Source organism: Parasteatoda tepidariorum, chromosome 7 (genome assembly GCF_043381705.1).
Source record: "Parasteatoda tepidariorum isolate YZ-2023 chromosome 7, CAS_Ptep_4.0, whole genome shotgun sequence".
NCBI lineage: Eukaryota > Metazoa > Arthropoda > Arachnida > Araneae > Theridiidae > Parasteatoda > Parasteatoda tepidariorum.
Window position 1 is genome coordinate 30,640,121 of NC_092210.1, and position 27,136 is coordinate 30,667,256.

The 27,136-nt window shown below is 28.8% G+C and overlaps 2 protein-coding genes across 2 annotated transcripts in view; one reads left to right on the top strand and one right to left on the bottom strand.

Annotated features, from left to right (window-relative positions):
- Positions 1–243: 243 nt before the first annotated feature.
- Positions 244–4,835, top strand: LOC107444851 (oplophorus-luciferin 2-monooxygenase non-catalytic subunit). Its single transcript, XM_016059085.4, has 3 exons — positions 244–956; positions 2,193–2,341; positions 4,574–4,835. The coding sequence occupies exons 1-3, from the start codon at positions 310–312 to the stop codon at positions 4,720–4,722; spliced, it is 945 nt and encodes a 314-aa protein (XP_015914571.1). The 5' UTR covers positions 244–309; the 3' UTR covers positions 4,723–4,835.
- Positions 4,836–6,759: 1,924 nt separating this feature from the next.
- Positions 6,760–27,136, bottom strand: part of LOC107444850 (integrin alpha-PS2) — an 82,872-nt gene continuing 62,495 nt past the window's right edge. The window contains exons 18-30 of the mRNA XM_016059084.4: positions 26,589–26,717; positions 26,329–26,396; positions 23,761–23,911; positions 22,838–22,933; positions 20,975–21,054; positions 20,579–20,668; positions 20,393–20,495; positions 19,300–19,464; positions 17,782–17,934; positions 16,188–16,301; positions 11,821–11,922; positions 9,855–9,980; positions 6,760–8,043 (exon numbers count right to left, since the gene is read on the bottom strand). Coding sequence (XP_015914570.1) covers positions 7,942–8,043; positions 9,855–9,980; positions 11,821–11,922; positions 16,188–16,301; positions 17,782–17,934; positions 19,300–19,464; positions 20,393–20,495; positions 20,579–20,668; positions 20,975–21,054; positions 22,838–22,933; positions 23,761–23,911; positions 26,329–26,396; positions 26,589–26,717 — 1,479 coding nt within the window. The 3' untranslated portion in view covers positions 6,760–7,941. The remainder of the gene's footprint in view (positions 8,044–9,854; positions 9,981–11,820; positions 11,923–16,187; positions 16,302–17,781; positions 17,935–19,299; positions 19,465–20,392; positions 20,496–20,578; positions 20,669–20,974; positions 21,055–22,837; positions 22,934–23,760; positions 23,912–26,328; positions 26,397–26,588; positions 26,718–27,136) is intronic.

Below are 27,136 nucleotides of genomic sequence, written 5' to 3' on the forward strand. Positions count from 1 at the left end.
GCAAATACAGAAAAAAGCCTTTTATCATTATTACTTTAATTTAATTTGAATCATAATTTATCCTTTCAGGATAATTTTTAAAAAAATTTAGGGTAAAGAATGCATTAAAAAATAATAAAAATAACCTTGAAACATTAAAATGTGTTATTACCATTTCAGTGACGTAGATGAATTCTGAATAATTCATGAAGGGAAAGCGATCAGATGTTTTTATGCTTATCAGTTACAATATCACCGTTCTGCGAGCGATAAGAGATACTTGTCATCTAAGATGAACAAGAGCATTTTATTACCAGCAAAATTTCGAAGATGATAATTTTTAATATATTCATTTTAATTGTATATCTTTTAATTGTCGATGCGTGCCCCAGCCAAGAAGATTTATATCCTTGCAGTTGCTTTTGGAATGGCGTTGCTCATGTTACTTGCACCAAATTAGAAAACAACCATGATTTAATAAATGCTGCTAGATCTCTTGTTGGAAAAAATTACAAGCAATCAATTACTATTCAGAATTCGGTGTTTAATTTTATACCATCCGATGCTTTCAAGGGGTTAAAGGTAGCTGAGCTAGAAATACAAAATTCCACACTCATGGCATTGACAGATGCAGATTTTGCCTTTGAAGGTCTGGAAGATTATTTACAAGTATTAAGGATGGAAAACTTTAAGCTTTTGGGGGAATGGAGTTGGTCAGTCCTCAGCAAATTGAATCAACTTAAAACATTGGAAATTAAAAATGGAGAGTTGGAGAATATTGAAGATCTGGGGAAGATAAATTTAGAAAATTTAAATACTATTGATTTTACGAACAATGGGATTAGTTTTCTTCATGATAATGCTTTTGCTAATAGTAGAACAGTAAGGAATATAATTATAAGACATAACGAAATTGCTATTCTTAAAAGAACGATGCTTCCTAACCCTGCAATTGCACTTGTTGTTTTGAACTTGAGGTAAGTTATTTTCATCAATAAGATATATAATTTATCGAAATTCAAGTAAAATTTAAAAGAGAATCTTTTACTATAAACGCATTAAAAATATGGGCTATATTTTGAACCAAAAATATATCCAATAGGAGGAAATTGTCTCATTCTCATTTCACTCTGAGAGTTACGTTTCAAAACATTTGATGCTTTTTAGGCATGCATGTAATAAAGTGTTTAATTAAAATTTATTTCCTTGATTTTATTTTGTCCTTCTGAATTTTTTACATTGATTCACAGATTAGATTATTAAATTAACGCTTTCAAAACAGAAATGCTTTACTCGTTTGTGTAGTATTTCATCATAAAAAATTAATTCTCGTAATGAATCATCATAATCGTAATCGTCTCTTTTATGTTTTGGAAGCAAAGCACATTTTATAAAGGTTTAAAGAAAATTTCCACAAAGCGAAAAAGATTTGAAAGCTAATAAATGCCTACGTGTTTTTTTGCTACTTAATAACAATGCACAAAAAATCCGATACAAGTTTTCTTTTTATTTAAATAAGTTTGGCGGGCAACTATGGCCCAGATATTGGGACACTAAACTGAAGAACTGGGTTTTGATACCCAGTGGCAGCTTGAAGTCCTCCCAGCGTCAGATATATGGGTTCCAGCTTGTCTGGGAAGTAAAGGTGGCTTGTACGTAGTGCTGATCACATTGTCATAATAATGCCTTTGTAATTTCAATCAAGTAAAGAGCAGGCTTTCGGAAATAGATTCTATCTCTATTCTCTTGAGACTTGTCACTTGCTTGAATAAAATTACGTATCAAATTTCCTAGCATTGATATGAATATGTCAAATATATCCAGTTTCAACAACGAAGTAAATAGTTGTGTAGTTTCAGTCATGTAAAGAGCATGTTTTTTAGTAGATTTTATCTTTAAGACTTATCACTTAGCAATAAGTCTGATATTGATATAAAAATGTTGAATGTATTTGTTTCTAAAAATGAAGTAGATGGTTTTATATTTTGAATCAGGTAAAAAACATATCTTCGTTAAAAAAATTCTGTCTGAAATACATTACTTACATGGATGAAATTATACAAGAATTAAACTAAAACTGATATGAAAATGTCAAATAGCTCTTATTTTATGTGCAGTAGTTTATTTATAGCTGTAAGTATTTTTCTTTTCTTAAAAAATATGTGTATAATTTACACAGCAGTAAAACTTGGTATTTTTTAACTCATTTTCAGTTACAACAAGATTGAGCAATTTCCAGATGATATGTTTAGTTTAATACCACATTTAAAATACCTTGACATCAGCCATAACAAAATATTGGTTTTAAGTGAAAAAGTGTTTGCACCGATATGGAGTTCTCTGATAGAATTCAAAGCTATGGGTAAACTATTTCATGATATCTCTTCAAATTTTTGTTTTCTTAAGCCAGATAATTTGTTACTTTTGTTAAAAAATAAGAACTCAAAGGATTTACTGATTGAATTGCATTTCATAACAAATTCTACCGATTAAAATACTAAATTCATGATTCATGGAATAAAAGGAAGGTGGTGGTAGCACAATCATTAGAGAATCGGACTCAGGTCTTGAGGGGACAGGTTTTAGTCCTCGATCGATCGAGTACATGCGATATACGTGCTCGTGAGATCTCAAGTCGCTCGCTGAGCAGTACCATGAGTACTGAAATCTGAAGAAAATACCCTTCTCCTTCTGACCTATTTCTATAGCGAGGAAGTGGCCTCACGAATGAGTGGTGCTGACATTTATCCGTGTTTCTTTTTACTAAACTTAACGTAGCTTTACCCTTGTGGTGCTCTCTTGTCAAACGAAAAGCGCACCTTTCTGACTTAATTCACAAAAGGCCAATGGCCGGTGAGCCAGGCTTCTTCAAGTGGCATTAAAAATAACATAATTATAAAAAAAAAGAGTTTATCTTATTATTATTCTGTAAATTTAGCTTTCAAAATAGAATGTTATTATAAATTGTTCATGAAGTTGGAACACATGATTTTTTTGCTACACTGTAAAAAAATTCCTGATATAATCATGGTAAAAAGTATTGGATTCTAGAGTGCAGACATATTTCACCTGTAAAACATATTTTACCTTAAAATCTATTTTTAGAATAGAATTTTATAACGTGTTTTTTACAGTAATACTCTATTAACATTTAATCACAGTGATTTAGTGATATTACAGTAAAAATTACGGTATATCAGATTTTTTTGTTCTGTAAAATTTTACGGTAAAATTTTTTTCCCGTCAAAATATGCCGACATTGATCTGGAATTTCTTATACTGTTCACTAATTTCACCTTTTTATTAGAATGATTTTTAATACTATGAAAGTAGCAGTAAAAGCTATACAACAAATAAAAAAGTTATAATTAATACAACAAAATTATGCTCGTGGATATTGTGCTCAGTGTAGCAAAAAGTGTTTCTTAATCATCACCTCTATTATATACTCTTTGAAACTAGATTTCCAAAAAATGATGAAAAAAGTACTGTCATTAGTTATGAAAAATTAATAATTAAGTGATCTTGAGCCAAAACTGTTGTCGAAGTCTGTCGAATTACTTGTTAAGAAGGGAATATGTAAAAAAAACGTAACCACTTCGATTGTTTCATGAAACTTTGATTTTTTCCCTTCAAACAGGTAGGTGTTGATGTTTTTAATCCCTCATTCCACACTGGTGATTCGTTAGAACTTTGACAGTACATCTGCTTTTAACCAATTAAGCAATAATATGCGACTAACATTTATTCTTGGTGTTTCATAATGTTTGTACTTTCCGAGCTTATTTTTTTGACAAGTATTTTAAAAACATACGTTAAGACTGAATATTATGCTCAACCCAGTATAATTAGGTTTTTAGAATTCCAGGGTAATTTCAAATTTGTCATTAACTGAGGAATCGGCTTTGCTTTGGAATGATAATTTAAATCTGAAAAATTTCTCGACTGAAAATGACAATACTGATTTCATCAAAGAGCGAGATCAACCGAGAATATTAATGGAATAATCGATCGATCCACAAAAAAACTCTTTAATTTTTTTGGAAGGAATTAAATTTTTAAAGATAGATTTAACGCTTTCTAGACATATCTGAAAGGCATAATTTGATTATGAAAAATAATATTTATTTCAAAATATAATAATTACGTGTTTAACAAATTTCGAGAAACTTTCTAAGCCTCTAATAGGGGCTTTGTAGAAATCTCCCTGAATATATATCTAATAAACTCTTGTCCGAAGGAAATAAAACAATACAAAGAATTTCGAGCTTTAAAAGCCTTAATGGTAAGAAAATAAAAAAAGTAAGATCGTGTAAATCTAAAGAATCATTTTCATGAGGAAGCACAGAAAAGATCGAATTTAAAGCAATAGAACCAGTTTATTTGTGATAGAAACTAAAATTTTTAATGTGAAAACATTTTTAAGTTTTTCTTAATATTATCTTCCTAATCTGTTTACCATTTCTAGTTTCATACGACGAATAAACTAGTTTTTCTTACACATTAAGTTTTCCTTATGCAATAAGAATTGTACATATGAGATATCTTAGACGATCACCAGGATTTTGAAAAATATTTTTATAAAAATTTTCAGGAAATGAACTGAGGTGCGATTGCAGAATGTCTTGGATTTTGCAAAGCAAAAAGCCACAAGTTATCTACGCGACATGTGCCATGCCTCAAACAGTAAGAGGAAAGAGTCTATCAGCTTTGACATCAAAAGATCTATGGTGCATCTATTAAAATGCCCAATTAACAAACGAAGTTATTAATGTTGTACTTTTTTTTAGTAAGTGAAGTATTATAAGAAAAAAAATCAAACAAAAAAGCAATAAAATTGCTTAATTTTTATTTTATTCTGCAAAGTCATCATAATTATTATAAAATAATCAGAAAAATTTGAAATTACAATAAAAATAGACAACAAGAGATAAAATATAATCTTGAGTGCCCAGCACTCAAATCATACAAGAACTCATACGATTATTCCTGTAATCGTATATTGATGCAAATAAATAACATTAACTCTTAGATAGAGTGTTTCAGAAAGTACACATTATTTTAATTACGCATTAATTTTGTATCTTTCGAAGAATGACTGGGCTATTCCTGTTATAATGTAAGACTCTGGGGGGGGGGTGAGCAAGATAACGGTGGAGAGATTCAGCCTACTTCTCTCTGTTCAGTGTGTACTTCAAAGCGCTTGCGTCAAGAAATAAAATAATGACATCTTTTGAGTACTTTAACCCCCACTTTGAGTACATTAAGGTTTTCGATTTTAGTATTTTAAACTTTTTTGAATTATATAATTTATCTTGCTTAAAAGAATATTTGTTCAAATAACTTAAAAAAATTACACTTTTTAGAAAAAAATCGTCAATTCGGCACATTTTTTCAAGCCTTATAAAAACTACTAAAATCAATAAATAATTTTCAATTTTAGCTATTTTTATGAGTTTAAACAAACAACTTTGTTTATGAGTTTAAACAAAGAATTAACTTTCAATTATTAAATAATTGGTCAACTAAGCACTTTTCGTTTCTACAAAATTTTGGCATATCTTCATGCTGACATTTTACGGAATTTTTCATAATTAGCAAAAATGAGCTGTTCAAAAATTGACAAAGTTCAGCCAACTATAGTCATGAATAACTTACTAACTCACAAAATGCATAAAAATAGCACGTAATAAGCGCTATCTAATATGGCAACAGAGTTTTTAATAAATCTCCACTGTACAATCTCCAACAGGTCACAGTGTGGATTTTGTTCAGCGGAAAAAGGAAGTTAAACTAACAAAAATAGATACAAAATTTCTCATGGTGTTACACAAACCTACATAATTTTCGTCAGTATTTTACATGAGGTTAAATGAAATAAAATAAACTGTTTTAAGTAGTTATAAACTGCGTATTTTATGAAACAGAAAGTCTAATTAAAAACACGCGTACAAAATATTAATATAATAAATATAAGTAAGAATAATAAAGTCGAACTAGATAGTCATATTTGAAATTATGATAATTTTATATTAATACAAATAAATAAATAAAATAAATCTTGAAAAGATTGTTAGAAGTCTTTACTACGGAGAAATATTTCTGAAGTTAAACAAGTGATAACATAAATATTTCGATTTGATTAAACTAAAAAACAGATGAAAGCGAAATTTATGTATATTAAATTTAAAATCATATTTTTTTAAACCATTAGTACAGATAGTTACAGAAATAAAGTATAGATAGACATGTACAGTATTTTTCTCGCGAATATTTCCTTATTCAAAGCAATAACAACGCCGTTACAAAGTTTACATCCCTCTTTCTTTATAATAGCATAACCGTAGTCAAAATGCAGATTTTTTATGCAACGAGAAAATTACCCTTTAAAAAACAGGTAGTTTCAGATATTTAGCTATCTGACTGGTTATTTTTCACTCCTCTTTTTAAAATTTGGAAAATTTTGCAGAAAATTTTTTATTATTTATTCGTAAATTTCAAATGATAAATTATAGGCATTATTGTTTCTTAATTTCTCGTTCCTGCTTCTCTATGAATTAAGGTTATTTAATTGAATTGTGTCATTAATTTACAATATAGATTATATCAGGTCAAGTAAAAAACATAGGACAAATAATAGAATTATTTCATATAACGTTAAGAGACAAACCTAATTATATGACGTTCTGAGAAAAAAAATTGTAGATGAAAAATAGATGCACTATAATTTATATGAAAGAAAATCTACTGTCCCATCTCTTAAATTATTGAAAATAAGAATTTTTTTTTCAGATTTTTTTGATTATATGATAAAAAAATTTTACGTTAAAAGGTATCCTCGTGCATATCAGGTTTAAGTTTTCCAAACTTAATTAAAGATTTGCTTATTTCTCTTATTGTTTGAAAATATCTAAGGGTTCATTCAAATATTTCACGGTAAAATAACCAATTCACATTACATTATTCAATTTTTTAAGCCTTGAATACTTCGTAATAATTCTTATGCTGCAACACATTAACGTTGAAAAAGTAATATGTTCATGAAGAAGGAAATATTATACAGAAAATATTACAAATAATTTAAAGCAGCACATAAACTCTACAATCATTTATTAGATTTTTCTAGTTCCTTTTCCTCAAAATTATAAATAATATTTCAAAAGCGTATCTTTGTCCAACAGTATCGTATTTTAAGTAAAATATTAAATAACACTATGAAATTAGTACAAGCAACTTATTTGTCTCTTAATAATATATTTTGTTCGATGATATCTTTATACACAAAACACAAACAAATTATATACACTATCTTTCGATCAATTTGTTACACAGAAAGATATTCGTTAAACATTTTAGCTGTCAGTCCTGAACTCAGTTCGGAGTAAAATCTAGCTGCTTTTTTAGTACATCAAAATAGTTTTTAATGGTTTTTAATGAAGAAATAGTACTTCGAAGGGAACTCCTTCAAGGAAATCCTCTGTACCAATGTCTGAAATTGTCTGCTGCTATGAAAACAAGAAGTCATTCTTAAGTCCACTTATGTCCCTGAAGGGTTCTAGAAGGTGGCTCAGGTGAGAAATTTAAAACTGACGTCACACTTCTAATGAACAGGCCAGACAAACAATCACATGCTCCTATTTAAAGTAACGTATCTTCGTAACCATAGCAACCACCGACATGTGAGTCTGATGTCTGGAGAAGTTCTTGTGATAGCTGGACAGTAAGTGATCCATCAGTTAAAGGGAAAACTAAAAAAGCTCTTCAAAAGTAAGTACACATGTGTCACACAAATTTTCCCCAACGGTGTTCTTTAAATAAAACAAATTATTCACGACTCGATGAAATGTTTACTTTTTTAAAATGTCTTGAATATTAAAGAGCAAACGGAAGTTTATTAGTAGAAAAATGACTCTAATTAATGCTTTTGATTATTTCATATGAGTCAAACAGTGTAAAGTTTCTCTACAAATATTCATCTCCTCTAGCAAGTGGATAACCATTTCTGTAAGCGTGTAGGGGTTCTTCCATTTGATCTTCAACTCGTCGACGGCGAAAGAAGCCCAGCTGAAAAATATAGATTCCAGTTTAATGGTAATCATCGCAATTACTTAGCAGTTTTTACAGTTAATATAAACTTAACAAAAACAATTTCTCAATTCCCTTAAGTACAATATAAAAAACTTCCAAGCCTTAAAGATTATTTTTTAATGGATTTATGCTTTTTTCCCACTTTTTACTTGCGTTGCGTAGGTGGAGGGCAGTCTCCACTTTTAATTTAAATTTTTAGAATTTAAGTCAAAAATAAAAATGGGAAAAATTTTCACTATCAAAGACGGCGGTATTCAAAAGTATCAAAAATCTTTTAATTGACATAAGAAATTTAAAGGTGTTTCAAATAATTGTTTTTAACTCATCTTTGATTCCTTGGGCAATCAAACAGGTTTTTGTTAAGTTTTAATCCCACTTTCTTACCTTATGATTCATTAAGTTGCAATATTAATTAATATAATTTGCTTAAATATTAATTTTAAATCATGAAGATTTTACTTCAGATATTTAAAAAAAATGTTTCATGCCTGTGGCATTTTACTTTTAATGATAAGCATTAAATAGTTTTCGAATACTTCGAATAATTTGCATTGAATAGTTTCGAAAATGATAACCACATTTACTAAATTTTATGTCATATTATAAAACCGTATTTTATTTTTAACTGTACCAAAATAATTACCAAAACGCTTCGGTGAAAATTACCGAGCATTGTAGTGTTTCCATAAAGCAAGAAATTGTAAATTTTACCATTTTCTGGTATTTTGGCCATACTTTTTTTTTTCTCAGTGTGCGCATGCAATTAAAGACTAGTACAGTAGCGATAGTATTTAATTGATTTTTAAATGTCCTTATAAGTTACAAGGGCATAATTACGTTAGAATTAAGGTGTGCTTTGAAAAGTGTTGCATGCACTGTTAGAAATTTATTTCTAAAGGTATGGTAAAATAACCAGCCGCAGTCTGTCCATTCGATTAACAGCAAAGTTTACTGTGAAGAGCATTTTTTACCTTTACGGTTTTGACACTGTTAACATTTAGTATGGTTAAAAGACCATAAATACAATACTATACGGTTTTTAAACCATTCACAACTAGCATGGCTTCGAAACCGTAGAAAAGAAATTTAACTAGATATTGGAGATAGTTTAAAAGCTTTATGGTGCTGCCATCTATAGGTGAATGAGAGTATCGTATTCTAATAGTCAAGGGTCACAAACCGGGAAGTGCAGGACACTGGAAACTCTTAATGTGTTGAAGAGAATGAAGGAAATATTGTGGTGTGGACTCGAACCCCCATTTTGTCGGCCATGAGATTAACAGATTAGCCCTCTCGGCTACAATATCTATCTCTCTGCAAAGAACTAAGTGGATTCATTTGGTGAGCCTAGTTGGTACGATAAAGTTCTGGTTGTTTAACCGTATTAGGTGAAATCAGTTAATAAACGGTTTTTCTCAGAGTCAGCAATTTGAATATCATGTTATGTGCAATCATTTGAATGTTTTGTCTGAATATGGTAAAATAACAATTAAATTAATTATTATTTAACCATTCCTTCTGATTGCGAATTCTGACAGTGTGGTAGTTTGTAAATAACTATATTTTTAAGGATTCATGCATCTTATTTATATATAAAAAATGACATTGAAATTGTGGTTCTTAGATGAATCACTTAGTGACTTAGTGTGCATAATGAATAATTAAACGTGCAACATTTTTAAACCCCATTCTGCAGATTTTTTTAACAATAATTTTGACAAGAGTTCTTTCATATATCCGAAAAGATTCCTGATGAATGCTTTTAAAATTTCATGATGAGTTTTTACCTGCCAAAGAACTAAAGCTAGAAGTCCAAGAATTAGGAGTCCAACCGAAACTGAAAGTATCAGAATCCACCACGGAATCATATGAAACTGATGAGTTACTGTTTCAGGATCAACTTTCGTTGTTACCTAGACCAAAATTTAGCAATTTCAATGAAATAGGTCTTAAAGTTGTAGAAATAATAAGCATTAAAAAGAATGTTACTAAAATCAATCATTACTGCAAATACATACTTAATTTTGTTAAGTACATAATAGAAAGTAATAACAATGATAATTTTTCTTAGATTGAATAAATATAAATCACCGTTGTCAGTACTTACCATTGCCACTATCAATTTTTTTTGCACGAAAGGGCTAAATATAATTTCAAAATTTTGATAATTAATAAAATGAATGAATTAATTAAAATTTTAAAACTAATTATTCAAAATTTAAAAAAAATATTAACTAAAATTTTAAAAATTAATTCATTAAAATTTTGAAAGTTATGAAGTTTTGAAGATTATTATTTACATTTCTATATTTAATTCCTGTTAATAGCATACTGTTTGCAATTTATTTATAATTTTTTTTGATTATTCATTGTTTTTAGCTTATATAGTAATAGCCATATTTACTTATGCTTTACTTTGAGATATCTTGATTTTCAAATGCAGATCTTTCTCAACAATGATAGCGAAAGTCGTTTTTTCTTAACATTTTAAGTAATCGTAATAATTGCTCAAAATGTCATGTATTACTAATCGTTACAATCAAAATTATGCAAAAACTACAATTACAACCATTTGGATGTTTTTAAATCCCGATTGTGATTATTAATATTAAAGAAAAGTTTTAAAACCACATAGAAATTTTTTTTAAAAAATCATTTGGTTCGTTTTGCTTCTTGTGAAAATCACACTATACACTGTACATAACTGGCATATGTGAACACTACCTCAATTTAGATTGGAGGACAGATGGTGTAGCAATCACTTAACCTCTCACCAAGTTTAACAACCACATAACCGTTCGAAGACTTTCCCATCCCCGAAACCATAGGGAACATTAACCCCTTCCTTCTCTTTCCCGGGAAAATGACGGGGTGAGGTTTTGTCCTCTATTTCTCGCTCCCGTGAAATTTCCGGGTTGGAGTGTTCAGTAGTAACGCGCCAATCAGAATAAAACTAATTCTTTTCCTTTGCCCGGAAAAAATTTTATTTCTCATTTTACACACCAGATGTCAGTACCAGGATATTTTTTAGGTAATTGTAGATAGCTAGTTTATTTTAAACTAGATGCAGCACTAATCAAATATGTGTATTTGGCAAAATAGGCACTGTTGTGACCGTTTTCTTGAAAATTAACCGATCGTTAAAGGATTAAAATGGATTTGGCGTCACTAAGAATTATCTTAGAAAGTGTAGTCCGATCAGATTCCAAGCCTTTAGTGATGTGATCGAACCCTGGCCCAAGCTGGAGTAACAGAAGACAAAATCCACCACTATAGGTGAGAGGTTGAAGGAATGAACAGCATACTTTCAAGGAATTGAAATTGAAATGCATTTGGATTTTTTAAAATTCACTTTAAAGTAAAGATGATACTTTTATTTTTTTATTATTTTCAATTTTTTTCCAATGCCCACCTGGAGAATGCCCTTTCGTCATACAGGCATCTGAAGGGCACATTTGTTGGCCACTCTTTCAAGGGCACCATATTAGGTGGGTCAACGTTCCTCCTACCGTAAGGACAGATAGTACAGAGAGTGAAAGAACATCCATGCCTTGCCGGGATTCGAACCCAGAACCTTTCTGACGCAAGGTCAGCTCCCTGACCCCTACACTAGCCGGTCGGTATTTATTTTCAAAATAAGCTCCGTGATCATTATAAAAGTGAGAAAAAAAATTTAGCTTCAATAAAATTAAGAAAAATTGATAAGAGATACGATACAAAAAAATTAAATGACTGTTGAAGCATGATACTTACAAATAGAGCTTTATAACCAAGATAGGTGGGATCAACACCGTGAGGAAGTGCTGTAACTCGACTGACTAGTTTAGAGGATATTTGGACATCGTCTAAGCCCAGCTAAGAAAAAGAGTAAAACAATTTATTAAAGGAAGTTAAAAATTTAAATGAAAGGGGTTAAAATTTATATTAACAGTATATACTTGGAAAAATTGTATAGTGTTTTGTGATAGTTTTTTATGCATCTAACTTTAAGTGTTTTAAAAGCGATGTTTCGAAGTTTGGTCACCGAAAACAAAATAATTAAAAAATATTCAGAAAGAGTAAATAAAGATTATATATAACATCAAATTACAATCTCATACCAAAATTACAACAAGTAAAACGTTAAGAGTTTCTTTAAATTTTAGAGACTTAAAACCCGGTCTCTTATAAATCTCTTAAGTTTAAGAGAACAAACTCATTTATAAGATGAAATATTTCTGATAAATATTTGAATTATAAGAGGTTTAACTATTTTTTTGGATATTGAATTAATTTGGAATTGATCGTTTTCACTAATGAATACTACAAGAGAAAAATTAAATACAGGGTTACGAGTACTTAAAATACGAGTACTCAAACAATTTTTAGTAATTTTAATTCAACTTCGTTTGAAACCAGAAAGAAGAATTTAATGTTTATATCACCGAAAATAATAATTAAAAAAATATTATCAACTTCAAGATTAAAATCTTGAAGCATATCAAGTTTTGATTACTATGGTTTAAATTTTTTAATCATTCAGTTAATAGTAAACTATCATAATAATTTAAACTGGACTCATCAGATTCAAAAAAGTTAGAGTATATATAATTTATGAAATAATCATATATATTTGCATTATTTGGATAATGAATTTAAGCATTTTGAAGTATCAGAATTACTTGTTATCAATCTCAATTGTAAACGAGCACAACTCCATTAGTAAGGTACATGATTTGCTCTTAAATGAATTCTGTATTAGACGCCGTTATATATTAAGTATGCACGTATATTATGAATCTCAAATTATTTTTTATGCAAAGTAAAAAAAGGGAATTTTATATAAATCTATCAGATTATTAGCTAGAAAGCCTAGATTAAAAACATCAAAGCAGGTTTTATTGCCTGATTGTAATAAATAGGAATTTATTGAAGTTTTTTTTTGTATCAATACTTTTTAAAGAAGGGTTATTTTTCAATAGATGGCACCACTATGATAAAATTTAAATGCAATCAAAATTATATTTTAGGAGAAATTTTTATTGATCCTTTTAAAATTGTATTTTTGGGGTAGATTGTGGATATAAATTGTATTAATATTTAAGGAGCTTTAGATTATCACTTTTATGGCGTATTAGTGGGTTTGTAGCTGGTTTTTCTTGTGGATCTTTTTTTTGTTCTGACGTCCACTGGATGCGGGATGACTTTTGAGCGAGTAAACAGGTCAGTATGAATTATTCCGCCTTGCTGAGAAAAGTATAAGAGGCGTGAAGAGTGGCTGAAAAAGTAGTAAGACGGGAGTGCCTGAAAAAGTAGTACGACGGGAGTGCGGATCGTGCCCGATGGAATGTTGAGTTGAAACATCACCGCTGACAGGATCTATCATGGCTGTTAGAAGTATGTTCTGAGCCGGTATCATCGAGAATGAGTTTAGATTTAGCTGGAATCTCGGAATGAGTTGATCTAGGCGGAAATGCTGAAAGGTTGATATTTGGAAAGAGTCCCTGGATACCGCGACTAAGTACGCCACATTGATCGGATGAGCTGTTGCCTGGAAGAAAGTTGATCTGAAGCCTCAGAATAGTTGACGGGAAATGATAGACGGAGTGTCGCTAGATTCAAGACGGTTGACAAGAAGTGAGCGTTCCTCGGCAGAAAATCGAGTGTTTCTAAAGAACTGAATGGTGGTCGGAAGGTCGAAGTTCTCCTAGTCCACAAGTCTAGCTGCAGGCCCGGTGGGCGTTCCAGAAGGTGATCTGCAAGTTCCTTTGTATTTATAAACTCTAATTTCTTACCTTTTTAGTAACTTTTTAGAAGAGCATTTTATTCCGTATTTTAAATTATTTCTATCCGGTGTTAAGATACCTATTTTAAGATGAGCCTTGGATATTTAATTTTAATTATCTGTTGTAGGAATACAAGGACTTAAAGTTTAAATGTTTTTGTAAATTTAGAATGAGCTAGTATTTTTATTTCGTAAATGTCTCTTTTAGTGTGAATTAATTTAATGTTATGCATATGAAATTTAAAGGTGCTTTTTATCGAAAAGTTTTATCTTGAGAATAACCATTTGGAAATTTAAAAGTGTATAAATTGAAATTTTGAGTGCACATGAAGGCATCTGGAAATGATCGGGATTGTGTTGGTTGTTAATTTATAGTTATAATAAAATTTACTTTTTATTGTTAAAAGTTTCATGTACTTCATTAGTCAAGTGTCTATTTTTGGAACCTGGGTAACCGTTACCAAAATTCAATTAAAAGATCACCCACTGGCCAAAGTTTGAAGGGTAACGGTACAACTTTGAGTTGCTTTTAATTTTCTTATTACACCACCTTATTTCCTTAACAGTTATTGATGTTTTGAGTTCCATTTTCCTACAAAGCGATTCCTAATATTTAAAGACGTTTTCGTTTCTTTGTCGTTAAGTATTATCATGTGCCCCCTAATGCGCACATCTTTCTGATTTCATTTTTGATTAGGATGCTATAATTATATACAAAGAACAAAGATTAAAGTACTAGTACATTGGATTATATTAATATTGTAAATACTATAATTATAAGTAAAAAAATAGAAAATAAAATGTATAAGGGAAAATTCAGAACTTATATTTGCTGCTGATTTTAATTTTAAGGATAGACAAAAATATTAAATAAAAAAGGTTATAACTGATATAAAAAGTGATAAATATTTTTTAATTAGTTTAGTAGAAGATATGATATTGTAGTTATCTACAATGAAGATGAATAAATTATATTTATTAATTTGTTTCTAACAACTGAATTTTCAAGCTATTATAATTTTTTTTAATTTAATAATGTTTAAGGATATTCCAAAACCTCCAGGGTAATTTATACAAAACATAAAATAATATTTACACTTTCTTCAATGGTTTATGCTATTAATCTTAAAAGTACTATATAATAATTCAGAAGTAAAATTTATTTTTTCAAAGAGAGAGTACTTCTAAAAACATGTTTGATACAAGAATACTTACATAAATAAGTATCCTCGTTGGCTTGTCATAGAGAAAAAGTTTATTGTTAAAATATAGGTTTTGATTATTATTGAGAACATTTTGTACAAAGACAAATAAAATTATAAAATATGGGTAAAACTTTAAAGAAATACAACAGAAAGAGGACCACTAGAGGTTATCTTCTAGTGGTTGTCGAAAGTGAAATATTTGATTCTATTTAATATTTGTGTTACCTCATGAAATAATCAAAAGTGTTCTGAGAAGAAAAAATATCGTCAAAATTACCAGAATATGGTAAAATTTACCACATTTCTTGCACTATGGGAACAACAGAAAGCTCAGTAATTTTACTAAAGAGTATTTGAAATGATTTTTGTAGAATTAACAATAAAATATGGTTTTATGACATGCGATAAAATTTGGTAAATGTTGTAAAACTCAGTAGTTTTATCACGATACTTTAGAGCATAACAAAAAACTATTTATTCGGTCAAATTTGCTTTTTAATTTTGTACTTTTTACTAAATATAGGCTAATAAGAACCATAATTTTGAAAACCAGAATTTTCGGTTAATCGTTACCATATGAATGGGAAAATTACCAAATGAATGGTTTAAATACCGTATATCTTGGTTTCATTCAGTAAAGCTATGTTTTTTTTTAACCGAAATGTCAGCGCCACACAGTAAAGTAATTTTACCAGAATTTTTCTTCTTCTTTTCATACTAAAACGGTGAAATCGAACTAAAATTATGCATTAAGTTATAAGTAAAACTAATGTTCTTAAGAACATTAGTTTTAATAATGTTCATTAGCACAGTAATTAACACAATTTGTTATAATTAGCGTAAATGAGTATTCAACAAAACCATTAAAAATTATTTTTTAATCCTAAACATGAATAGGGAAGGAAGAACCTAAAATAATTTTCCTTTGAATAGTATTAATAACTTTAAAAGCTTCAGCAAGATACTTTTAAGTGAAATTTCAGTTTATAGGGAATAAAGTTGAAATATATTACAGAAATTGAGGATGAAGCATGTTTGAAAGAACTAGTATAATTATAAAATTTACTTTATCAACCATCAGAAACTTAATTACGATTTAAGTTTTAAGGAATATAAAATAATTTTTATCATTTACTTAATTTTAACCTTACCTCATCTAATGTGTTTTTCCATAGTCTCGATCTGATCATAAATATTACTTGTTCATCTTTTGTCAGATTATAAACGGTGCATTCGATTTTTGTACACAGTGTTGGACCACAAGACTGAAAAAATGAAATAAATGGTTTAAATATTTTAAATTATTTTCAAAATTTAAAATAAAAGAGTTAAGAAAAATATCAGATGCTTGATTTGTTTCTCAAACAAGTGGGTCACTAATCTCATTTTCACTCTTTTTTCATGTGTGTACTTCTCCCTTCAGTTTTCAACTCAAGTAAAACTTTTTTAATGCTTTATAAACATGAAACTTTCAAAATTGATTGCTTTTAATTAATCAATGATTGATTACTTTAAATTAAGTGGTTTAAAATAGTGCTGTGGTTACTCGTGTTGTGTGCAATTATGCGTGGTTTTTTGAAATTCCGACGCATTTGTTACGGTTTTGTAATACATAATATTTATTAACCAGGTTAGTTTCGAATCACGCAATTGAATAAATTTTTGCAAGCATTTGATTTGCACCCATTTCGTCGTGCATTCACGTGATTTTTCAATAACTTTTCCAACAATTATACGCATGAATTTCTAAATAATTTTAAAAGTCTTGATATTTTTGAAACGACACTATTACATGAAGTATAATTAATGAATCTCGATTCATGCAATTGCTTAATCAACTTTCGATTTTCGACCACATTAGTTCTATTTTGCATCGATTTCATCGTAAATCCACTTGGTTTCTTAACACAGTTCTGCAGCAGTTGCAATGGAATTATACAGGATTTTTTAATTTTCTATTTTTTAACACGACTTTATTACAAAGTGCAATATCAGAAATTTGAGGAATATGTGATTAGGTAAAATGCGATTTTTTTTCTTCGATGATTGTTAAAAACACAGACGACAACAGGAAAAGAAATATCGTTCGACATCAATTCTCAGACCGACGCTTTTTTTACATAAAATTAAAATACATAAAAAAAATTCAAATCATAATTGAAGAGCCTAAAATATTGTCGTCACTCAAAATTAATACGTCGTCAATGGCAACCGAGTGACCGTATTTAACGAGACCTGGTCTGGTAATATGTATTTATATCCTTAAATCACTAGTCCAAGTGATTCTGTACCAAAGGTTACCTTTCAAATATATGCCAAAGGCTCTCAAAGCTATGCTTTAATTATGATGTTAAAAAGGGCTTATAATAGGTTATGCTTTAACCATGATATAAACCAGGATGCAAAAACATCATTAAAGTTTAAGCACAATAGAATTATATAACTCTATATTGAAATGACAATGAAACAATTAAATAGTTGAAACTAAAAATATGCATAGTAAAAAGTTTTAGAAAACCGCTAAAAACAAAATTACCGAATATTGCAAAACGACATATTGGAATGTTAAAATAAGACATTCTTAATCCTGCAATAAATAATTAACTTCTTAATTAACAATTAACTTAAAATCGAAGATACTCAAAGTCTTGCAAATAATAATTCACATCTAAATTTAAGATTAACCTATATATAATTATCATAATTTAAATATATAGTTTAAAATATATAATTTAAAATGAGTACCATTTCTTCTTGGAATGGGTTTGGGATACTTGGTTCCACGTTTCTTTTTTCTCTTGTACGTTTCTCTTCTTCCTCGGGATATCTGTTTTCTTTGGACGAAAGTTTCTCTTCAAGGTCAGTTAAACCACTACTGTGAGGTTTCTTTAGTTCTATCTGTATGAAAAAAGTCATTTAAGTAAAAAAAATTTTCACAGTAGGTAATTAAATAATAAAGAATGCTCTATAGCTGCTCAAATATCCACACAGTGTAAAAAGTTCCATTTTTGATTCGAAAATTTTTGAATTATTTTTGTTATTTTCAAAATATATGATAGTCTCTTTGCGTTTTTAATTTTTTTTTTTTGAGATTTTACAAGGAATTATAAGTTTCAGTGATATGATATTTTAAATTGATTAATTTTAATCCCATTTTTCAGTTTTTTTTTAAAAAATTGTTAATAGACGATGTAAAATAACCTATTTTTGATGCCGAAGAAACTCCCTAAGTTTATTGCAGTTACATAACGGCGTTGAGTTCTGGATCAGAAGCCTCAAAGGTAGAGTAGTTTAAAGAGTATGAGGTTCATTTTTTACGCAATTATGGCAGTTTTGAAAAAGACTTTGCTTCTGAAAACAAAATTTAAAAACAATTTCCTACTCTGAAATAGTTCGTGAGCTTTTTAATGATGGCAACTACTCTACACAAAAGTCGTGTAGTGAAACACTATACACAAATCTTGAATGTAGGTGTTTAGATACACCAGAAATGTTTTTTTACACTTGTTCTTTTACACTAGTGTTGTTCCTTTATTTTAAAGTTTTAAGCAGTTTATTTTATTGTACAAGTTGGCTGAAATTAAAGTATTAGTTCTCAGAGGTTTCTAGCTCTTGCTCCAATCCTACTGAATGAATTCAAAAGAAGCTTCAAATATGCGTTATTTAGATCATAAAGCTAAGGTTTCCGTAATAATAATAATGATAATATTTTGAGATTTTTCCATCAGGTGTTGCTTTAATGTAGTAAAAAGAAAAATATATTTCGAAATTAAAAGAGTGGCAGAATATTTTAATTATTGACATACCTGCGTGCTTTATATGCTCAATTTGACGGACAATAATGAGAATAAGGGCATAATTAGCGCATGTTTTAGGAATGTAACGCCCTTTCTTGGCAGAATTTCAAACGAATTATTTCAACGAAAATCTCACCCCTATCGATTTCGATTTTGATTTTAGATCGATTAAAATTTTGATTTCAGATTGATATTGATTTTGATTTCCGATTGATTTTGAATTCAGTTCGATTTTTATTTTGATTTCAGAACAATTCGTATATGCTTTTCTATGAAGTAAAGACGTAAAATGCGCAATTTTGTCACACTTCCACCAGAAGAACGGTGTTCTAAAAATGTGGAGCCTTAGCCTCTTTGGCCTACAACTGGCTGTTTTGGGAGTGATTCCCGTATAGTGATGTTAATTATAAATGTCAGAAAAACACTCTACCAGAGAGAGAAGTACAACGAGTGAAAATATAAGTACTTTTAAATTATGTGGGTTCACATCAGGAATTTCTTTACAGCGGCCTTTCCCTTGCACTTCAGGTTGTTCCATTAGGTAAAGTAGAGGTTTGTTTTGAAGAGTAAAGGTGGGCCACAGAATATCGACTTCAGCTTCACGTACCATACTTGGTCCTTTATTTCCAACCTTGTAAAGAAGAATAAATTGTCATAAGTCGATTGTCAGCAATAAACAAACACTGTACTGATCAAAGCAAACTTTTTTTTCCTGAAAAATTATAATTTTTTTTAAATTTTAAGGAATGAATCTTATTTAAAATTAAGTCAGAAAATTTTTCACTTGAAGGATTTCGAATTAATATTCAAGCTGAAATAAAACTACCATGATACGTTTATGGAAAACATATTTTTTCGTAAACTACTAATGAAATAAATTTTTAGAGGAATTTTTGGATTGGTTCATTAATAAAGATTTCAATTGCTGCAAATAATTTCAGCGTGTTCCGTAATAACCACCCTTAATGTATATTTTTGGAATTCAACTTTAAAATGAAGTGAAATATGTATCACTTATGAAGGAGGTCGGATAAAAAGTATCAAAACTAATTCGACTCCCTAATAAAGTATGGAGGTGTTTTTAATAAGCACCTCTTAACTCTCTTTTTTTTCTTTCGGCAATTACACATGCTCTTCCACATTGTGATACGAAGCAGTTTTTTTGTTGTTACTTTGCTTGTATCTTAATTTGTAGCCTTTAATATTTATGTTAAAAAATAATGTAGCCTTTAATATTTATCAAATTCATTTTGGGCAAGGTTTGAAAAAGGCTCATTAAAGGAGTTCATTACGCACAACCATGATTAATTTATTTTTAAAGTTTAAAAGATAAATAAAATAATGCGTATTTTAGGTTAAGGAAATGTGTAACAGTATAGATAAAACTTACAGCATAAACATGGCTGAGTTAAGAATAATTTAAATAAAACTTACTGCGTAAACATGGCTGAGTTAAAAGCTATTTTAATAAAACTTAGTGAATCAACATGGCTGAGTTAAAAGTCGTTGAAATAAAACTTACTGCATAAACATAGCTGAGTCATTGAAATAAAACTTACTGCATAAACGTGGATGACCTCAGGTCCCGCTTCACTTTCGCTGATTTTTACTGATGGAAGTAGGTCGCTTTTATTGTATGCAATAACTTGAGGCTCGGAAATACTAAAAGCAAAAATGGATTAAAACAACTATTGGTATTTTAATTGGAAATAAGGCTATGAATTAAATAATGTTACTCATCTTACCCGTGTATAGTAACATTAACTTCCACTCTTACAGGTAAATTAAATTCCCTTAAGTTATCATATAGCGTTTCAATCAGCTCAGCATTAGTGCTATGAAATGTAAATAAAATATATAAATGTAAATAAAATATATCAATGTAAATAAAATACATAAATGTAAACAAAATATATTGATGTAAATAAGATATGTCAAAGTAAATAAAATTATAATTATTGTATATAAAATATATCAATGTAAATAAAATATATCAATGTGAATAAAATATATCAATGTAAATAAAATATATTAATGTAAATAAAATATATCAATCTAAATAAAATATATCAATTTCAATAAAATACATGAATGTGATCAAAATATAGATTAAAAGACATCTGAAGGACTTTTAGTAGTACCTGTTAACTTTAACAGTAAATTTCAGATCCTGTCTTGCAGACAAAGATTTTGACGGAGCCAGCAAAATTTTAAAAGCTAACTAAAAGAAGGAAAAAAACTTTTATTACTTACGCAACTGTAAATAAAACTAAAAATTATGAATTTTATTTTAATTATTTATTTATCTATATTGTAATTTATTGCAATCAGCAAAATTATAAAGATAACTACAACGAATGGAGCTAATAAAATTATTTATCATCTAAAAAAATGTTAATTTAATTAATATGCTTTACTTAATGATAATAGAAAAGAAAGACAGGATTTTGAAATACTAAAATACTATCTTAATGGTTTGCGATTCATTCTAAACATTACTGATCTTATGTTAAATAATTAAACTAACGTGTGTTACATATCACTTTTCTGTTTAAAAGCTATGTTAATTCAAAAATGAAATTAGGCACAAAAATGAAATTTCTCTGACGAAACCTGCCCGTTTTCGTAGGTTATAAAGTATCCATTAAGATATTCTGAGCTTTTTAATAAAATATTTTAATTTTATTATGAATTTTCTTATTATTATTTGAACTATTTTATTCTATTATTAGAATTATGACTTTTGTTTAAAGAAAATGATCCAAAAAGACTATTTGTTTACGAAGTTTTATTTCACTCACACAAATAAACTGACTTAGTTTAAATTATGAATTAATGACATTTCAATTAAGTTAAAAAGTCGGCCATTACCATCTTCTATAATGAAACATTGTATAATTAATAAAGTAATACATTTCGTTATTATAAATTATATCATTAACAATTTTGAGTAACTTATACTATATTTTCGGTTTTTTTTTCTTCATAAAAATCCTTCGAAAAGTTTTATTCCTAAATTTTAGTCACACAAAAGATTATTATTTATCTGAATTCGTTTAAGGTTTCGATTTTTGAACTTAGTAATTTAACGTAATTTAAGATATGATATAGATTATTACTCTTACACTTGATATTTTTTAAATAATTCATAAATTAAATAATTGATCACTGTCCTGTGTTAAATAATCTAAATAATTTAACATTAAATCATTAACTTATTTAAGCTTTCCTCTTTTTTCAAGCATTAGTATTAACTTTTTGTACACGGAGAAAAAAATTCTAGTAAAATTACCGTATTGTATAGTAGTGCCATTTCTGCTTGAAAAAAAACAGCATATAGCCTAATTAAAAAAAATTATTTAAACTATTCATTTGGTAATTTTTCCGTTCATATAGTTGCGGTTTACCGGAAATTCTAGTTTTCAAAATTATATTGCTTATTACTACACATTTAGTAAAAAATACAAAACTGAAAAGTAAATTTAACTAATAATTTGTTTTATGACATACTCTAAAGTTTTACGATAAAATTATGAAATTTTGTCACATACTTCACAACCAAATTTTGATCTTAATTTTTTCAAAATCATTACCAAAACGCTTCGGTAAAAATTAATAAGATTTTTAGTGCTTTCATAGAGCCAGGAATACGGTAAATTTTACCGTATTCTGGTAGTTTTGAAGATATTTTTTTCTCAGTGGAAAATTAGATCTATATTTTTGCAGAGTTAAATCGACATTTTAGGTTTATTGTACACAGTGAACGTATTAAATAATATGTTAAATCTTTCAAAATAAAATTTTTTAACATAGTATTTAAGGCATCTTCTTTTGAAAACAAGTTTAATTTGATCTTGTTACATGGGTGAAAACTCTCATTATTAGATTAAAAGGTATTCGTGGTGGAATCTATTTTTTTTATTCATTGTACACATTTTACGTATTATAATTTAAAATGAATGAAAAATCAACTAAATGAGAGATAAACTAAAATGATTACATACTGTAGAGTTGGCAGGCATAGGATTTCCCAGATCACAAGCTATTTCGTTGTGGTCTTCGTCGGTCATTTCTAACATTGAGCAGCCCACAAAAGTGTCCTAAGGTAATTTTTAAGTTATAATTATATTTATAGAAATACTTTTTTATGATTAAGAGTTAATTAGTTAAATACCAACTGTATTGTTTCTAATAAATGAATTTTCATTTTAAAAGATTGAGTTTTAATCAGAAAGTGCTACATTCAAAGTAGGTTGCAGCATATTGCAAAAAACTTGACAGCAAACCAAAGTTTATCTAAAAAAAAAGCTTAGTTCTTCAGAAAAAAATAATAATTGCTTTTTAACCTGCTGTTTTAATTTAACACTTTTTTCTTCAGAACTAATAAACAAATGTGGGCTTATATAAAAGAAAAATAGTTGGAATACAATAATAATAATAATAGTTGGAATGTAATAGAATAATAATAATAATCAATAGAAAAAAAGGTATTATTCAACCATGCAAAGTTGGCTAGTGGTGGGAAAGCATAGTAGAAGAGTTCACTTTTTCATAGGTGGAGAAAGTTAAAGCGCACGAAATATGAGTTCATTTCTTTAGGCGAAAACTGTAAACTGAAATATCATTTTGATTCAGTTCGTTAGAAAGCTCTTTAAATAAGTTCGAACTTTATTAATTAAATCTTATGTGTTTCTTTCCTATTAATTAATTTCTTTCCTATTAATTAATTGGAAATATTAATTTTTTTCCTAGAAAACGCCAAGTAAGGAGTTTCTCTTTCGCTTCGACTTTCCGTGACTTCTTCCCCTAAATCACTGAAATAAACTAACTCTAAAGGTGCGATTACAGTTCCTTACGCTCACGCCAACTAGTGATGAGAGAGTTATCATTGATTGATAAACTGATTAGACGAGCATAAAATTCTTACCAATGGTTTTATTTTTTCAATTTTGACAAAGTTGACTGCAACAGGAATTGTAGCATAAAGCATTGTCTCAAAAGCATCTTCACCAGCATTTATGATAATAACATTCATTTCTAACTTTTTCTGACTTCCAATCAAAAATTGCTGCATATTCCTATAATGAATTTGTAAGAAAACACAATTTAAAAAATATTAAAATGGCCCATAAATAGCTTCAAAAAAGTATATAAAGCTTGGCGCGTAATTTATAACTTATTTTATTTTATTTTATTACCCGTATTGAACAGCTGACCTAATTCAGAGTTTACGACTATCAATGTTCAACTCCATAGCCTTGTAATTTTGAACTCACCCATATGACAAGGGAATTCCGGGGTCAAGCATTTTGGCAAACAAGCCTTCGTGGAAAACTTATTTTGATGGAACTAACCCTCATTTTCGTTAAAGAGGAAAACCACGAAAACATCACGGTTAGTTCATCGACAAGGGGGTTCTAATCCATCATTCTCCTATCACTTAAAATATTTTACGTCAGCATTAAAGTCGGTAAAAGTCGGGAGCAAAATTCGTATCACCCAGCCATCGCTGGGATTTGAACCTGGGTCACATATCGAGAGACGAAAGCTTCATAACCTGAGTCACAGCAGCTCAATATATTATATATTAAACAGGCTTAAGTTGAGTTTTTTCTAACGGAAAGATTTTTTTAGATTTAAAAAAAAGAAATAGTTTTAATCACAAAATGAAGAAATGAGAGAAGTACGACAACAACAGAATATACATTTATTTCATTCCTTTACATCAGCTACTTTTTAAAGTTGACTTTAACTTCCTAAGTATTATCTTAAAATACCAATGCTAGAAAAATAGGCTTAAATTTTAGGCAGAATAGGGATGTTTTTAGCCACGATATTGAGGATGTTTTCTTTACAATAAATGGGTCGTAGAGGGAAGTTTTCATCTAAATTGAATCTTAATAACGAGTAAAAGTTTAAGAAATTGTATCTTATTCAAAGGCATTCTACTATAACGTCCCAGAAGCACATTTTCCAAAGTTTCTTAGTACTCGAGTAACAGTAATGCCCCCTCTTAATTTTAATAAAGAAATGTTTATTTAGTGCTGCAGATTTGAAAGAAAACTCTCTATAACTTAGCGTTCTTATCATAATTTTATTTACTGATGTTTATTTTTTTTCGATAATTCTGCTATATGATTAAATTCTTCAATCAAGAAAGAAGAGAATGATCTTTATTGATAATTTATTGAAAATCAATTATATTATAAATATAAAAAAATAATGATTGTATTTGTTCCTCTGTTAGTTCAAAATTATTAAGCATGCATACCAAGCTCAAGAGTATGCATAATTATTCAACACAAGACCATTTTAAAATAAGAAAAATAAATAGAAGTTCATTGTCATAATTTATTTTAAAATAATGTAATTACATAATCGAAATTTATTTTAGACTCTACGAAAAACGGACTTCGTCATAAATAATTATAATTATCAAAGAATTAAAATTTAGGCATTTTTAGAATTTAAAGAAAACGAATAAAAAATGAACAAGAAAAATTTCTGAATACTTTAGAGCAGCTAACTCGATGAGGAGGGTTTAGTCAATACCTATTACGGCTTGGACAGAGGTCTGATTTCCCATGCCAATTAGACTATATTTTCCCGGATGGTGTCTTAGGTATGAAACCCATCTTAATGTCATATTAAAATGGAATATTAACAGAAAATTGACACATGATCGATTGGTTGTCGGTTGGGTAGCGTGGTGAGGAGGTCGAGTGATTACAACCATCATCTGCAATTCATTTTAGCATTGGTTAAGTTGTGAGTACTTGCGTAAGTTTTGCAACCACAACCTGCTCTTCATTTTAATACTAGTAATGCTGTGAGTACTTGCGTCAGTATTGTCCTTAGATCCTTATTAAATATAAATCCTAGACCATCACCAATAACCCAGAGTGACTCTAGGACAAAAGTGTTGATATTTTTTCATGCCTTAAAGCAACACGATTCTTATATTCATTTTCTAGCATCGGGATGTAATATTTCTCTATGTTTTACACGGTCATGTGATTCAACTTTTTGCTTTATTTACAATGAGGCGAAACAATTTTCGATACCATGGTGTAAAATGTAACAATATTTTTTCAGCAGTGTAGTAGTCATCATATTGTACCTTAAAATTATATTATAACATTACCAGTACACACTATTAAAATAATAGTTATTATAAGTTGATTTTTATCAAAAAATATTATTGATTTATTAAATTAAAGCTTCCTAATTAATAGAAATAAAAATAAGTTTAGTTTTAGATTGCTTATTAGATAATAAATTGTGCACAATGTAAGGAAATTAAAGTTTAGAGTGGTTTTGCTAAGGAAGGAAAGAATGAGGCAAAAGGAATATATAAACGATTATTTATAGGAAGCAATATATTTTTATTCGAAGGGTTCTGAAAATTACGTAAATTATTATCATTAAAAAGATCCAGGATTAAAAAGAATGCTAATGATGAATTGTACAACACTTTAGTAATTGAAAAACTTACGGAGTGACTTGCACTTTTATGTCAGGAATGCATACATTATCTTTACCGCAGTTCTTTTGAATATTTATCTGAAAGTAAATTAAAAGATATTTACAATAAGACAGCTAAACCTAACTTATGATCCAAAACATTTATCCATTTTATTAATTTATTTTAATTGTTACGTAACCAGCTGATATGATTATACAATTTTTTGTATGCAATAGGTTCAGGAAAATAGCTGAAAAATTATTTAATAGGTAACTTATAACTCTCATTACCTGTTTTGTTAAGTTGTTAGGGAGATTCTGATTCAAAATTGGTTTTAACTCTTGCAAGTCAGGAAAATGGTCATAAATTTGATAAGAAACTTCAACAGCTATTGGAGTCAATTTGTCTCTAACATTATTCTGAAATAGAAACCAATTATTTGTATATGGTTTATGACAGCATATACTTTTAAACCTCACCTTTAATATGCATGCTTAAAATCCTTATAAAAATGAGGCAAGAAAATTCTCGTTAGTTGTAGCAAAATTGAAAAAAGAAAAGAAAAACGCTTTTCGAATCTCAAAAGAGGTAAACAAAGATGACACATATTAAAACAAATTTAGTTGTTCGATGATGCGTCGAATAATTAGCTTTCAACAATGAGAAAACATTTAAGGAGCATTTTAAAATTATACCATACACGGAGAATGTCAAAACAACCAGAATATGGTAATCGTGTTTCTGGCTCAATAACAACATTGAAAAGCTCGGTAATTTTTTTCCAAAATAATTGACTCGATAATTTTTTCTAAGTAAGTAACAATAATTTTACAATAAC

Excerpts from the sequence above, each read along its gene's own strand:
- LOC107444851 (XM_016059085.4), top strand. The coding sequence starts at position 310 with ATGATAATTTTTAATATATTCATTTTAATTGTATATCTTTTAATTGTC. Across the intron at positions 957-2,192 it reads CTTGTTGTTTTGAACTTGAG|TTACAACAAGATTGAGCAAT; the intron begins GTAAGTTATTTT and ends ACTCATTTTCAG. Across the intron at positions 2,342-4,573 it reads GATAGAATTCAAAGCTATGG|GAAATGAACTGAGGTGCGAT; the intron begins GTAAACTATTTC and ends AAAAATTTTCAG.